This window comes from Bombina bombina, chromosome 6, assembly GCF_027579735.1.
Source record: "Bombina bombina isolate aBomBom1 chromosome 6, aBomBom1.pri, whole genome shotgun sequence".
NCBI classification, from domain to species: Eukaryota; Metazoa; Chordata; class Amphibia; order Anura; family Bombinatoridae; genus Bombina; species Bombina bombina.
The window spans coordinates 681714134-681730252 of record NC_069504.1 but is presented as its reverse complement, the minus strand read 5'-3'; the positions used below and the strand labels follow the sequence as shown (position 1 = coordinate 681730252).

At 35.3% G+C, this 16119-nt stretch overlaps 1 protein-coding gene across 5 annotated transcripts in view; it reads right to left on the bottom strand.

The window, feature by feature from the left end:
- Nucleotides 1–553: 553 nt before the first annotated feature.
- The window catches only part of TET3 (tet methylcytosine dioxygenase 3), a 206418-nt gene continuing 190852 nt past the window's right edge, over nucleotides 554–16119 (bottom strand). For all 5 annotated transcript variants that reach the window (XM_053717757.1, XM_053717755.1, XM_053717758.1 and 2 more), the window contains one exon: nucleotides 554–12004. In XM_053717757.1, the coding sequence (XP_053573732.1) occupies nucleotides 10281–12004 (1724 nt within the window). In that variant the 3' untranslated portion in view covers nucleotides 554–10280. The remainder of the gene's footprint in view (nucleotides 12005–16119) is intronic.

The following is a 16119-nucleotide window of genomic DNA, read 5'->3' as shown; positions in this document are numbered from 1 at the left end:
GGGGTTGGACTGTCCTTATAAATGGGATAAGACTGATATACTGCAGGGAAGTTCTCTTCTGTGAAAGGTACCTGCTACAAAGCAGTACACAGTAAAGGAGATAAGATGAATATACTCAACATGTTATTCAAAGGGTGTATCCCTGAACTACATAACCCTACAAATTTTGCTAACGCAGAGGCAGGTTAAAATGCATATAAAACATTTTGTTTAAACATTTATTTTTAAGAAGAATTTATGTAATGTGGTGCCTAACCGATCATTTACTTTATGCATATGCCTGTTTAAAAATGAAAAATAAAATGTCTGCATATAATAATGTACTAACCATTACTTCAGAAAACATTAAAGTGAACTCAGAACAATACAGAAAAATAAGGTACACAGCAAAGACACAGAAATAAAACAAAATTAATAAAAAAAATTTTTAAAGACTACATTTCAAAGCTGCACGACACGCAAAAAACTATATTTATGAGATAAAGTTTAAATAGTAATTTATTGCACCTTTTAATGTTTTGACAACAGTAAAGAAAAAAAAAAACAACACATATTTTGAGTGCAAAAAATAAATATAAAATTTATTAAAACACCCACAATATTTTAGTTATCAGGAATAATACATTTCACAAACGAGTTGTTTGTGAAAATTATAATAAAATACAAAAAAAAAAAGATTCATACTTGCAATTTTTTAGGCATCCTAAACAAAAATATTACAGAACACAGGGTGATGGGGAAGAAAATGGAAGAAAAAAAAAATATACAAAAACATGGAAAAATTATACAAAATAAAATTATCAGCATCAATTTACTGTACTAGTCATATCTGCAGTTTAATACACATTAATCCTACGGCCTCCGGACATTATAAAATCTACCATTCATCAGATCAATCCCAAAAGAAACTGAATTTTCAAGTAACCACAGTCACAAATTGAGATATACTGTATTCAAGTGCGGTTTCCAAGTTTACCTCCATTGGAGAATCTTGCAACCAATGAATTTAAAAAGACATGAAATCAAATACGTCAACATCTATTTTCTAGCTAGCTATACTGCATTTATTTATGCCACAAAACCAACCTGTTTTTCCGTATTCCTTTTTAACTTTTTTTTATTTTTTTTTTATATTTCTTTCCACTGCTACGGGACATTATGGGAAATATACCTTTCAGTCTCTGTCTAGCTTTGAAAAGATTTAATCCAAATATATAAAAAGATAAATGGACTATTCATTCATACAGATTGACTATTTTTCATTTTTTTTTTATTTTTATGAATTACGTGACATAATGTGTGTGTATATATATATATATATGAAGGTATGCGGAGGCTGTAAAAAGTATCCCTGAATAAATTATTGTTGCAATGGTGCATGTGTTAATATTTCTATTCAAATTATCCCTGATAAATGCTATTGAAAATAAAATTGTGTAAACATCCATACATGCACACCTACACACTCACACTTATGTCCATGCATGCTGTGTCTTCATCCTACCAAAGACTATAGGTGTTTAACTATTTCTATACCAAAAAGGTTTTGCAAGTAAATGCATTTGGGTTGGCTCAAAGTTTTTGATAATTTAGACATTTAATTTGGCTTTCCTTGGGTTTTAGACTAAACAAGGCAAGAAATGTCACAAAATAAACCCATGACTAGACTAGTGACCAGTACAAATTCACTCACCACCATTCTCAGCATGCTGTACACCCTTTACCTAAATTTTGAGCCATTGCATTAGAGGCCTCTGAGGCAGCCTGTCAATAGGTGTAAAAAAAAAATCCTGTTCATGTGACAAGCAAAAGTTAGCTATCAGTTCAGCATTACCCATATTTTTAAGGGACAACTCGTGTTTTTTTGCTAAGAAGTGTTAGATTTATGCTATGAACATAACTATATCAATGTGTAAATATCCATTCTGAGACATATATACACACACTACATGCAACAGTGGTCTCTCTCAGACTTAGTATGTTGATTTTGAAGCCTAACATGATTTATTCATACCACGTCTTACCCAAGAAATGATCTGAAATAATTCTTTATATTCTAAGTTTGTTTTCAAGTAAAGTCTATTTGAAAAAACTCTGAAAAATCCACAATGGGAATTTTTCAACCCAGAAATATTTGTAGGTGATTTCATGATGAAGTTCCAATGTATTTTTGAGGTATTTTGGAAAAATGACATTTAGCTTGAGAAGGAAGCCTTTTTATTGTGAAATATAAAAAGATAAGGTATATTTACAAAGGTAAACAATAAATTATGAGAATCTTAAAAAAAAAAAAATATATAAAAAAATGTAGCACCAAAAATGATAAAATAAAAATATATTGATACAAACAATATGCAGTGCAGGGATGTTAATATTACATTATAAGCAGGAACACAAAATTTCAGGCAAACAAGGGCAAATTATCGCCAGCAACCAAACGTCTCCCTAAGAACATAAATAAACCCAAAGTGACAACATAATATATCCACTTTATCATTAGCTTATATGACAGAATATTCCGAAAGTGGTATTTTTAACTTTTTTTGTTCCCCGCTAGAGAGAAATTGATTTGCCTAAATTATTTTTAAAGGGAACAAAATGATACATACAAACATACTGAGGAAACCATCTGTGTGTGCCTCCTTAATCATAAAAAAAACAAAAAAACATTTCGTTCAAAATTGTGGGGACAAAAAATAATAGTTTGCAGGCCTGTCTGATTTACACATAATTAAGTGGAAGTTTGAGGTTCAAAATTGCCCTTTCAATGCTCATACATGATGATGCTAATACTTTTAATAAATTGCTGAATTTAGCTGCCATATTTTGTACCTGGTAGACTTTGGTTTTATTAAAAAATACTATTCCATTAGATTTACCAAGGGAATTTTTTTTATTGTGCAGTATAGAACTGCTGAGAAAATATGGGATTTACCGATTGTAGCTCATTCAAAAAGTTAGCAAAGCACATGCCATGAATCCAGCCTCACATTTATTCTGAAAAACTGCAGTGAGCATTATCAAAAAATAAGTGATAGTGCGCCTAGACCTCCTCTAACCACATCAATGAAAAGAGTCAGATTACTGTAAACACCTGTTCTGGACACATGATTTAAACCTTGCTTTTCTCTTTTGTCCTTTTAATATATCACTACCCTCTGATCGTATTTGTTTTTAATATTTTGCCTAATGTTAATCTACATCTGTACTGGATTCTATTAGTTTAATATCTTTCATTTTGCAAAAAGTTAATTTGTAAATGCCGTCAAATCTATTTCTCTGGTCCAACTTGAAACACTAAAAGCATAGCATCACATTGCTTTGACTACATTCAAATACACTATCTGCATATCGCACAACCCTCCCCCCACCCAAAAAAAAAAAAATGTTAGGTCATCAAAAGATCATTAAACACCTCTTGCTTTTGTTTAAAATTGTGATTGTGCTACGCTCCCTAGAAGGCCAAAAACCAAAGTCTGTAACCTGCAAATTTAAAGGGACACTAAACCCAGATTTTTTCTTTCATGATTCCGATAGAGCATGCAATTTCAAACAACTTTCGAATTTACTCCTATTATCAAATTTTCTTCGTTCTCTTTCTATCTTTATTTGAAAAAGCAGGAATGTAAGCTTAAGAGCTGGCCCATTTTTGGTTCAGCACCAGGGTAGCACTTGCTGATTGGTGGCTAAATGTAGCCACCAATCAGCAACAAGCGCTACCCAGGTGCTGAACCAAAAATGGCCTGGCTCCTATCCTTATAGTTCTGCTTTTTCAAATAAAGATAGCAAGAGAACAAAGAAAAATTGATAATGGGAGTAAATTAGAAAGTTGGTTAAAACTGCATGGTCTATCTGAATCAGGAAAGAAAAAATGGGTTAAATATTGCTTTAAATAGCTGGTTTAGGCAGTTTACACCATTTTGAAAACAGATACAAAGAGATTTTTTGGCTTCTCTAGGGAGCGTGGGACAAAGCACTGTTTGTTTTTACACAAAAGCAAGAGGTGTTTAATACGTTTTAAGAAGCAGTATGCCTGGTTTTATCACATAATTCATAAGCAGAGACAAAGATGGAGGGAAGCTCTCACAGTTTAGGATTAATGAATAGATTTATAGATTTCATCATCTGCCACATATCCTGGCTTATGGTTGGATCCTTGTTTTCTACATAATGAAAATGTTGACAGCTGAAATATGGAATTGACAAAAACAAAATAGTATGTGCATGTAATCAAAATAAATTGCACATGCGTCAGAAATATAGAGTACCTTAAAATGTATATTTTAATTTTATTTATTTTTCTTCAGTTCATTCATTACATGTTTGCCATTTTATCAACAAGAAATTAAGTGAATTCAGTTAGGATTACTTAATAAAAATAACTGGACCTATATTTAGTAAGTACCTGTATTAAGCTACTAAGAATGTTGCCCTACATAACAAATTGCACAACCCTGAGTAAACACAAGTATGTACAGCTTCCATCCATCCTTGTTATGCTATTGGTTCTTTGTGTTTATAAAATGACCGGCAAAAACAGATACTAGAGAGTATGAAACAATGTTGTAACATCGCTGTAAAACAATAATGTAGGATAGTTCTAAAGGTTTCCCGTAAAACATTTTTAACAATGGTTAAATGAAGGGATAATGTGCAAATATTATGCAACGTTAATGAGCTTTAGAAAAGGTTCTTAGCTTATTATTTTTATGCCAGTTATCAGTCTTGCTTTGTGAATCAGAAAAATCCAGTTTATATAAAAATGTCAACCAAAAATGAACTAGGGGTGTACTAAAATCTCAAAAAAATGTGCAAGATGTATGGAGTTGGAAATTTCCTGCAACCAACTAGTGGGTGACGGGTTAAGGAGAAAAAGTCTATTGTTTTTGATTGAGAAAAGTCTAATTAATAAACAGATTAGTGTGTTTTTAATTTGTGACTTGTAACCATTTCCTCTAGTGTCTTAAAATGATTTTCACTTCTGACAATACAGATTAGTGGAAAGAGCTTTATGTATTGAACTTAATGTCACAAAAAAGATAATTTGCCTCCTTTTATACCTCTTCATTAAAGTGTGTTGTTTAAAAGGTTTGGTTGTGACTCATTTAGTCTTCACTGTGTGCTGAGGGCTAACCTTTTTTTAACTACTGCTATATTTAAATACACAATATATTGTTTTATTTTAACAAGTGAGCTGTCCTTTGTCTACCTATATGCCACTGATTTGCTTGCACAATTGGTGATATGTGCCAGCTAAAATGAGTAATCTGTGATGATACTCAGACAGACATGCATAAAGATCTCTAATTTTATGTCTGCTACATCTTTAAAAGAACAGATCTGGCTCTAGAAGAGTAATATTCCTATGAGATCAAAACATTGACAAATTCCTCCTTGGTTCAGATTCCTATGGAATTCAACTTGCAGAAAAAAAAAAATCTCTACACCTTAGCTGAGAGAGGGGGGCTAAAAATGCACTGCAGTAGCATCTAGAAACTGCAGGGTTAAAGGAATGAAGAGAAGAGATTATGTGTTCAAGTGACTGCATGCAGAAAAACATATGAAGTGAAAAACACTTTCCTTTCTCCCTTTTCTTTTTGTAACGTCATGGCTGTGTTTAAGAAAGATGTGTGGATGATGCCTCTTACCATATATTAGTTACCCTCTCTCTACCTATTAAAATATATAATAAATCTTAAAGACAGTCACACTGTGAGTGTACCAGAAGATTAACAACGTCACTAAAGAGCTTTTTTAATAGAATTATCTTTAGCACTATCACTTTCTCTTTCCCCATTTTAGGGATACTAAACCCATTTTTTCAGATCATCATTCAGATAGAGCATGCAATTTTAGGCAACTTTCTAATTTGCTCCAATTATCACATTTTCTTCATTCTCTTGCTATCTTTATGTGAAAAGCTGGAATGTAAAGCTTAGATGCAGGGCCCATTTTAGGTTCAGCACCCCGGATAGTGCTTGATTATTGGTGGCTACATTTTAGCCACCAATTAGCAAGCGCTAGCAAGGCGCTGAACCAAAAATTGTCCCATTCCTAAGCATTACATTACTGCTTTTCAAATAAAGATAGCAAGAGAACGAAGAATATTTCATAATAGGAGTTAATTTAGAAAGTTGCTTAAAATTGCATGCTTTATCTGAATAATTAAAGTAAAATAAATAGTTTAGTATCCCTTTAATGATAGCTACTTTTAAAAATGTAGTTTAAATTAAATTCCATCCCCTCACATATAGTAGTCTATAAAATAAAATCTCATCAGAATTAGCACAGATTCTTGAGAAAACCAAATTAGAAAACAGAATTGAATTAGCATGTAATTTAATACTGTATAGGGCACTAAAAAAGACACAGTAACATGATTTCAAACAAACTCAGTTCTCACAGCCATTTGTTTAAAAAGTGCAATTAAAGCAAAAGCAAGATTCCAAATGCAGTTCATTAGACACAAGTACTGTGGGTAGAAAACAACAATCTCCTTTGACTTTAGTTTCATATGGGAGAGAAATAGTGGCGATCATAAACTATATAACAAATGTGTATAAAACACCCATTTCATCAGCTGCTTATCTATGCATAGTAGGAAAAATGAAGCATGCAGATTTGCAACCCTTTTAGTGACAGAAATCACTGGATATGTAAGGGTTAAGAGATTTGAGGTAGGCTAGATGTAGTGTTAAACATGATTTACAACACTGCCACAACATTTTAATTTCCCTATTCCAAAAAATACATATTTTGAAAGTTTCCCAGGCTGTTTCATCACATATACATTACACATCTGCAATTATAGTAAACAATCAACAATCCGTTTCACCTGTAGATTTAAGCAACTCATTTTGAGGTTGATCACAATCTTAAAAAAAAAAAATACATCTACAAAAATCTCCATAGACTTTTAATGGTGATTCTTCTATAAAAAAAATAATGAGTTTTTCTAAAGGATTGTGATTGGACCCTTTGTGTATATACAGGTATAAATAACTACACAATTGTTATGATCTGTTAACATAACACAACAAGTGTGGATACAGTTCACACCACATTTAATAATTAAGGCTAATCCGATTGATGTTTCAAATGAATTTATGAAAAGGTAGTTACCCCATTAGTCAGAATCCATTCTTTCCTAGAGCACTACGTTGGTATTCTAGGCATTAAACTATGACACGATCTGTCAAGCTTTATTTTATAGACGCAACAAAGCACAGCAATTTGGTTCTCTCCCTGGAGTGAATACATTTGCCTTTATGTCTTAGATTTGTTTTTGTTTTAATACACTACACAAGTATTCAACTTTTTTTCCGAGATGGTTAGATTTCTTAGTAGGCAAAGCTGCAAAGTTGTCCAATGTTGTAAAGTATTATTAACCATATTTTATAATGCAGCCTGGAAATCTGTCATGCTCTTGTTAAAAAAAAAAAATATATATATATATATATATATATATACACTTTATTGTCCGAGACACTGATTGAAATCCATTTAAACACATCAACTCCTAGTATTTCACTAACGTAATCATATTATTGTATGCGCACTAAACCTAGCGCGGTCATTCAGACCAGAAAGTAAACATTTTATTATTTTACTTTTCATTCATAGAGAAATAATCTAGTCGTTTAAACACCAATTGTGATGTACAGTTGGCAAGAAATATTTCTGAGGGATCAATTATAAAAAGTACTTTTCATTAATTTATTCAACATCAGATCAGCATATGAGTACTCCATATTAAAATGATTATAATTAAATTAAGGACACTCAACTCTGGTATTTAGATCTTTTTTTTTTTTCTTTTTTTCTGGAAAAGGTTGGTCACAACAACTGATAAATTGATTGACGTGTACCCTATATGTGTGGAAATTAGAATTTCTAATGTCACTGAATAAAAAAATATTTACAGCGCAAAATTTTAAATGTGTCTCTTTTAAGCTAAAAGTGTAAAGGTCTTTCAGTTGTGTTTTAGATGCCTGCTTTGAATATTATACCCCCAAATAAGCAAACACATACATAGAAAGGTGTAAGATACTAGAGGTTTTGATAAATTTATGGATTGGACTAATACATTTTGTTTGGCCTTTCCTTGGGTTTTAGCTTCCTCATCATATTACCAGGTCTGAGAAAACTGTGCCATTGTTGCTTGTTTTGTTTTTTTGGTGTAGGGAGACTACAAATTGAGTCGCAAGCCACTTTAGCATGTATACATCCCACCCTATGTGAGCGTGCTACTTTCTAACCAAATCTGCAAAGGGAAAAAAATAAAAAATAGAATCCCTCCTAAAATCAAACTTTAGCAACCGAGTTCTGACATCTAACATTCTCTCACGGCATAAGAGAACAAATACACTGTGTAGTATGATAATTTCATTTCCTATACTGCCACTATAACCATTGAGGCAGCAATGTCTTCCTACCTTACAGAGAATAAAAGCAGAAACTAAAGTGTAGATCCTAGTACTTGGTAGGACGGAAACACTGTGTTAAATAATGTACTACTATATACATTTCTCCCATTTTTTTTTTGTTTCAAAAGGTTTGCAGCAGGGTAAAAAGTGCTTTAAAATAACAGAAACAAAAACTATTTACAGACTGATGGTTTTAACTATCATAGTGCATAGAAAATAATCTAGATGCACAACTGGTCAAAACCCATAAGAATTTAATTTATTAAAACAAAATCCCTCCCCTAAAAGACTTAAAACCTTCTCCTTTGACTTATCGCTGGCTTTACATTCTGTGTCATTAACCCCTCTGTATCTAGAGTGGTTAATCATTTGTTAAAAATTTCCCTCCCCCAGGCATAATTAAGCTCCTCTTTATCTACCATGGAAACTTCCTACAAAAATCTAAAATTGTCTTAATTTCCCTACACTCATAAAAATACTTTTATTTATTTATTTTTAAATTTCTTTACGTTGATAGCACCTGCATTTGTTTTCAGGCAAAAAAATAAATCCAATACAAAAAATAAAAATAAAGAAAATAGCTGTCACGGTTAACGAGCACCACCGTTTTTTTTTGTTTGTTAAGGAAACCAACCACAACAAAGGAAAACAAAAGGCATTACACATTCAGAATAATTTGTCCCACAGCAATTGGCAGAACAAAACTGTTAAGGAAAGTTCTAAATATGGAAAATGAAGAAAAAAAAAGCAAATTAGGAATATTTTGGTCTATGTGGCAGTTCCATTGATATAAATGAAACAGAAAATGCCCCAGATTAACCAGCACCATTTATACCAATAATAGAATGAGACCAATCATAATTATTCACAGTTTTAATTTGATGTGAGATACAGTAGCCCTTCTTTTATATTTTTCTATAAAAATGATTATATATATATATAAAATCATAAAGCGTATGTCAATGCAATGGCAGAACCTGCACACTTAAGATTATCAAGTATAGAAGATGCATGGTGGTGTGCATTAAGAATAGGTTTTTTTTTAGTTAAGTGGTTTACAACTTAAAAAAAATCATGGTTTTGAAATGCATCATTTTAAAACAAGTCTTTAAAAATTGGAATAAAAGTTGTATAATTACTCATTAAATTAAGAATAAGGAATTAAGACACGGTTGCTTTTTTGTTTTATGATGTATGCAAACACGTCTATATTTTCTTTGTTACGCATATGTGTCCGACATTTGGTTAAATAAAAAATGTACTTAGAGAATATTAAAGAGCCATGCAAAGACAACATTAGTTCTTATCAAGAAAGGGATACTGTATCTGAGGTCTAGCCTGCTTGCCAGTAATACATTTTATTATTCTAAAAATTTTTTGTTTAGACTGGTTTAAAAATTTACTTTTAAAGCACATATTTTGGTGGTCTGTTATCTGTGATTTCTACCAGTTTAACAAGACCTGTTCAAATCTGATCAGGCTAGAAAGTACGCACCATTGCTTTTCTAAAAAGAAAAAAAAATCCAATAAATATACATATTTTGATGCAATTAAAAACGTTGTGTTGTAAAAGGATGCTGTGAATCTTTTTTTTTTTTTTTCATGTGATTTTCCTGTCATTCATTGTACAACAGTAGATTTTTAAAAATGGAGAGATATAAATCTTTTTAAGATTACCGGAAAAATACACATTATACAGTAAAAGTTCTCTTGATTAGAGAGTTTAGTCCTGTGAGGTGTGTACACCTGTGGGATTTCTCCACTGTACACAAGAACAAAGCACCAAAAAAGCACCATAATACAGTGCTGTACATTATCTGAGGTACAATGGCCACATTGGTAGCTGTTTTAATCTCATATCCAGCGACTGTATGGTCCTGTAACCTTGGTATAGGCATAGGAGGATGCAGTGGTAGCAGAGTTTGTTATAAGAGTAGCTGCTTGTCGAGTTGCAATGAAGTCTTTCTTCTCGACTTGTGGGGTTTCTGTAGTTGTAGCACCACCCCATTTTCTCTTTTTCCCAAAGCCCTTGACTTCCTCTTTGATGCCCAGCCTGGCAGCCTCCTCCTGCCTTGCTCGTGTCCTCTCTGCCAGTAGCTTCATTTTGGCTTCCCATAGGGCCAGTCCATGGTTGGGTTGGTTCAAGTTCTTGTGTTGGTAAAAAACCAAGGAAATCCTGGTTGGATGGCACCTATTGGGCTGTTTAAGGGGAGTGGTGGCATGAAGCTCTCTTCTTGCACATTCTATGAGGATTGAGCCATGGGCTGGGGCTACTGCCACTCCTCCGATGTTTTCATCCAGGAAGTTGTGCTCACTGTCAGACCAGATTTCCTCTTCGTCCTCTTCTTTCATGCTCTTTGTAGGGGTATCCTCCATATTATCATCTATGCTATAAGGGTCCCACATGTTTTCATGTTGTTCACCACCAAGAATACCATTGTTTGTCTTTAAGGACTTAACTGCTGGGGAAGTAAACATATTCCAGGTCTTGTCCTGCACCCCAATACTAGGAGTCATGCTGTTTCTATCATTAGCACCAACAGCATTCCAGAGTTTTTCCTGGAGCATTGTGTTCTGCTTTACAGCATGATTAAGGTTGGCTGACCCGCTATGCCAATTCTTCTCCTGTGTGCTTGCAGAAGAGGGAAGAACTTTAGGACTTTCACTGAGTTTGCAGGAGCTCCAGACTTTGCCTGATGAGGGAGAATCACACTGAGCTGCGTGACCATTTCCATATGAATTCCACTTATCCGGTCCTTGAAGGTTCTTGATTCCAATTCCATTTGCATGAAGACCAAAATAATCTCTCTTTTCCAAACCACTTGGTAAACTGACTTTCTCATTGTACATAAACATATTGCAGGATCTGTCCATATTAGTCCTTTCAGAAGATGACAGAGCTCCATTTGCTTTATAAGAGATGCTGTGATCACTGCTTTGTAATGATAGATTTACACCTGGACTCTGGGCATGGACACTAGGCACTCGCTGGAATGAATCCTTAGACATATCACTAATTGGCTCCTTCTTAATTACTTTACTAAAGCAGGAAATGTTTTGTGAATATGAAGTAGTGTCCATTGGAGCAGGAGTAGTCCGGTGGGGAATGCTGACAGATTTTTGATTGTGATCGTGTAGGCCGTATTGGTGTGACATCTCACTTGATCTAACATAACCCTGATCTGATAAGTCATTCATGTAACCATGATTCGTGCTGTCTGCCAATGATTGTAAATCGGGCTTCTTTTCGAAGGCATTGCTCATCCATCCACCATTTCTCGGGTCGGTAGCACCGTAATTCATGAACTGAGAAGGGACCATGTGGTTGCTAGAATAACCATAGTAACCAAATGAAGGAAGAGCAAACTTTGAATGAAAGCCATTCATGGAAGGCAGGTTAGGTTGTGCATAGAAAGAGTGGTAAGAGTACACACTGTTCATGCTGTAAGGATCAGATGGTCTGCAGTTGCCCAATACAGAGTAGCTTTCTACAACACCGTTGCTGTTATACTTGTAGTTATTGTAGTGACTGGAAGGCTCCACTTTGACACAAGGTTTTACCTGCTGCTGGGGCACACCTGTTGAGGTAAAAAACAGTGATGTTAAAACAAGTACCAGTAAGTCATTATTACCACAGCTTATACACCACAATGGTCAGACTGTTTGCCATGCATTTATAATATAATATACATTTTAGTTAAAGTGATAGTAAATTATCAGGAATGTATTGTTTGAAATGACATAGAATACACAAGAAAACCGCTATACTGGTTTTATATTTTGTAATTCTATTAATTTGAAAATATATATTTTATTTGAGTATCCTCCACCCCTTTCTGTTCTGAAGTCTAGTGATGTAGAGAGCGGTCCCACCCATTTACTAAGTAGGCAGCAAAGCACGCACTAACAAGGATGCACAAAGTCTCTATTACCTTAACTGTTAGATGCCCATATATCTATAATCATAAATATATTTAAAGTGATGCTAAACTCTCCACTTTTTAAAATCAGATCCAGAATGAGTGATATTTTGGATGGGGTTTCGTTCATCAGTTGTAATGAAGATGCGCTATAACTTTTTAATATAGATATAAAATTCAAATACCTCGCGCTCCACCAGCCATTCAAAAGTCCATTTTTCTGTGAGTTAAAGGGACAGTCTATACTAAAATTGTTATTGTTTAAAAATATAGATAATGCCTTTACTACCGATTCCCCAGCTTTGCACAACTAATATTGATATATTAATATACTTAAATGGACACTGGGCCCAAGTTTTTTCTTTCATTATTCAGATAAAGCATGCATTTCTCCTTTAATCATTTTTTCTTTATTCCCTTGATATCTTTATTTAAAAAGCAAGAATGTAAGTTTAGAAGCCAGACCATTTTTGGTTCACAACCTGGGTTGTGCTTGCTGATTGGTGGCTACATGCACCCACCAATAAACAAGTGCTGTCCAGTGTGCTCCTTAGCTTAGATGCCTTCTTTTTCAAATAAAGATAGCAAGAAAATAAAGAAAAAAATAATAATAGAAGTAAATTAGGAAGTTGCTTAAAATTGTATGCTCTATCTGAATCGTGAAATAAATACATTTGGGTTTAGTATCCCTTTAATAACACTTAAACCTCTACATTTCTGCCTGTTTCTAAGCCACTATAGGCAGCCACATGTGGGCCATATAGATAACATTGTGATCACGCCCAAGGAGTTATTTAAGATTTAGCACAACACAGTACAAAATGCAAGTCAATAGATAATAAATATAAAGTCATGTGATCAGGGGGCTGTCAGAAGATGCTTAGATACAAGGTAATCACAGAGGTAAAAAGTATATTTATATCACTGTGTTGGTTATGCAAAACTGGGGAATGGGTAATAAAGGGATCATCTATCTTTTAAAACAATATTGTAGACTGTCCCTTCAAAGGTTTGAATTGTCCTAGCAACAACAAAAGTGCCATATGGGGAAAGTGCTGATTGGAAAACAATTCAAACCATTAGCCCACAGAAAAATTTACTTTGGAAGTGGGCGGTGAAGAGCGGGGTATTTGAATTTCATATCTAAATTCAAAAGCAAGTTATAGTGCATCTTCAATTACAACTGACAAATTAAACTCCATCTAAAATATCCCTAACATTCTGGATCTAATTTTAAAAAGGGGAGAGTTTACCATCACTTTCATATAACTTTAATATAATTATATTTCCTGAAATGCAAAATATTCCCTATTACTTTCAAATGTAAACTGTGAGTCCGGATAGCCGTTTACACCTATGTAATAGCGAATCCCTTAGGCCAATACTGCGCATGTGTATTATCTCACATGCAGTCATACGGCTGTCTGGTTTTAAACATTTGGCCTCGCATACCGTATGAAAAAACTAAATTATGCTTACCAGATAATTTTCTTTTCTTCTGAACGGGGAGAGTCCACAGCTGCATTAATTTCTTTTGGGAAATACAGAACCTGGCCACCAGAAGGAGGCAAAGGAGGCCAAAGGCTTAAATACCTCCCCCACTTCCCTCATCCCCCAGTCATTCTGTCAAGAAAACAAGCAACAGTAGAAGAAATATCAGGTGAAAAAGGTGCCAAAAGAACGAATAAAAAGAATTTAAGGCCACCCATGGAGAAAAAACATGTGGGGAGCTGTGGACTCACCCCATACAGAAGAAAAGTAAATTATCTGGTAAGCATAATTTAAGTTTTTCTTCTTAAAACGGGGAGAGTCCACAGCTGCATTCATTACTTTTGGGAAATCAATACCCGAACTTATAGCGGTCACTTAATGCAAACGGGCGGGAACAAAAAAAGGCGGCCCATTCTGAGGGCACCACAGCCTGCCAAAACCCAAATTCCCGATTAAAAAAAACTACTTCAATCGAAGCAGAAGGAACAAAAAATTGGAAGAGGACAAGGTAACTGCCCATCAATTGGAACCATAAGGATCCCTGTTAGGGACCACTCATAAATCCTGGACTCAACTGAGCACAAAGGCCGCTGAGGAGACAAAAGTCCCACTGTCTAGAAGCACGCACAAGTTAAAGCCTCTCCATGATCAATGGGATGAATAACAACAAACTCTCCCATACCACATTCTCCCCAACTAAAAAGAAAGGAAGAATCGGATAAAACAGGTCCGAAAGAACCTCCAGAAACAATCCCCGAAGAGTGAAGGACAGAACAGAGAGAGAAGCCCCAAGCATAACTCGGAAAAAGAGAAGACTATAAGGCTGCAAGAGGATAATGCCCCGCAGAGAACACTCTACGATGGAGAGAAGGAAGTAAAAGTGGAAATTCAGACGACCTACTACATGGATCCAAAGAACCAAGGTAGATCCTTAACCAGAACCGAAGATCCGGAAGGACAAAAGGTAGAACATAACTACCTTACCACAGACAGCTATCTAGCATTGATAACTGAACGCCTGCGGGTCAGAAACCCCGGGAGTAAACAGGAACAGAATAGAAATATCCGTTCACGCCACAAACGAAAGCCGCAGGCTTCCATTCGATAGGAAGGCAGACTAAACGACAAGCCATAATAACAAGCCAACCAAGTAGCTAGTAAACGTGCACCAGAACCTTCCGGGAAAGAAGCAAGAGAGAAAACTCAGAAAGCAGAGCGGACCAACTCCCCCCCTTACTAGAAAATGTGGTAAGGGAGGATGACACCCTAACCAATGAAGAGAACCAGCTCCCCACTGAGGGAAGGTTCCATAACATCCGAACCGACTGTAAGACCCCCCAACCTAAGGAAGGAGCACTTGGGATTCATGATACGTGTTCGATGCCCAAACAGAGCAGTCAGAGACTGTGACCCCTACTCCAGTCTAACTATCCCATCACGGCAGCGACTGGCAAGGTAAAAAAAGACAAAGGGAATAAAAATACCCAGCATCGACAAGGCCCGGAGAACAGATGACAAATTTTCCTCCATGATTGCTTAAGGAAAGAGTAGGAAAAAGGCACCGATACCCAAAGAGACTAGCTCGGGTTCCTGGATACCCATCCTCAGATCCCTTTATAAACACAAAGGGAAAGTACTCTCAGCAAAGAGAGACCCTTGACCCACTGAACTCCAACAGTCAGATGAGAAAAGATTACCTCAGGAGGAGCCAACTGGATAGGCGCAGTAGACCAGATTCTCCCAAATATAAGGAAATCGAAGAAAAACCTAGGAAGACTCCAGTAGAGAAATTCCCAGGAAAACTTCCTCCATTTCTCTGAAGAGAGAAGGGGAGCCACCCCAGTAGGAACAAGGAGATTTCCCCAAGGCCGGGAAAACAAACCTGCTACCGGACAGATTCAAAGTTTATGGAAATCTGGAAAACAGAGTAACCAAAATGCCAAGTCAAAGACAAGGACTAGGTTAAAAACCGGACCCCCAGAACCCGGAGCTGGATCAAGGTCAAGAAACTTTACAGAACAACCACAAAGTTACCCCTTCTGTAATGAAATTGCACATGAGTTGATGCAACCACTGTCATGCCCCCATGAGGTCTTGAATTCTGATCTCTCATGCTGTATCCCAGTGACTGACCACTCAGCCCAAAAGGGCTTCAAGGATAACACCCACAAAGTCCGAAGACAAAGGTAGGACCCAAAAAAGATCAGAACTCAAACCTCAGAAATTAAATGTTTGAGAGAAAATGACAGAAAAAGACAGTCTCTAGAGATCCAAACAGGATT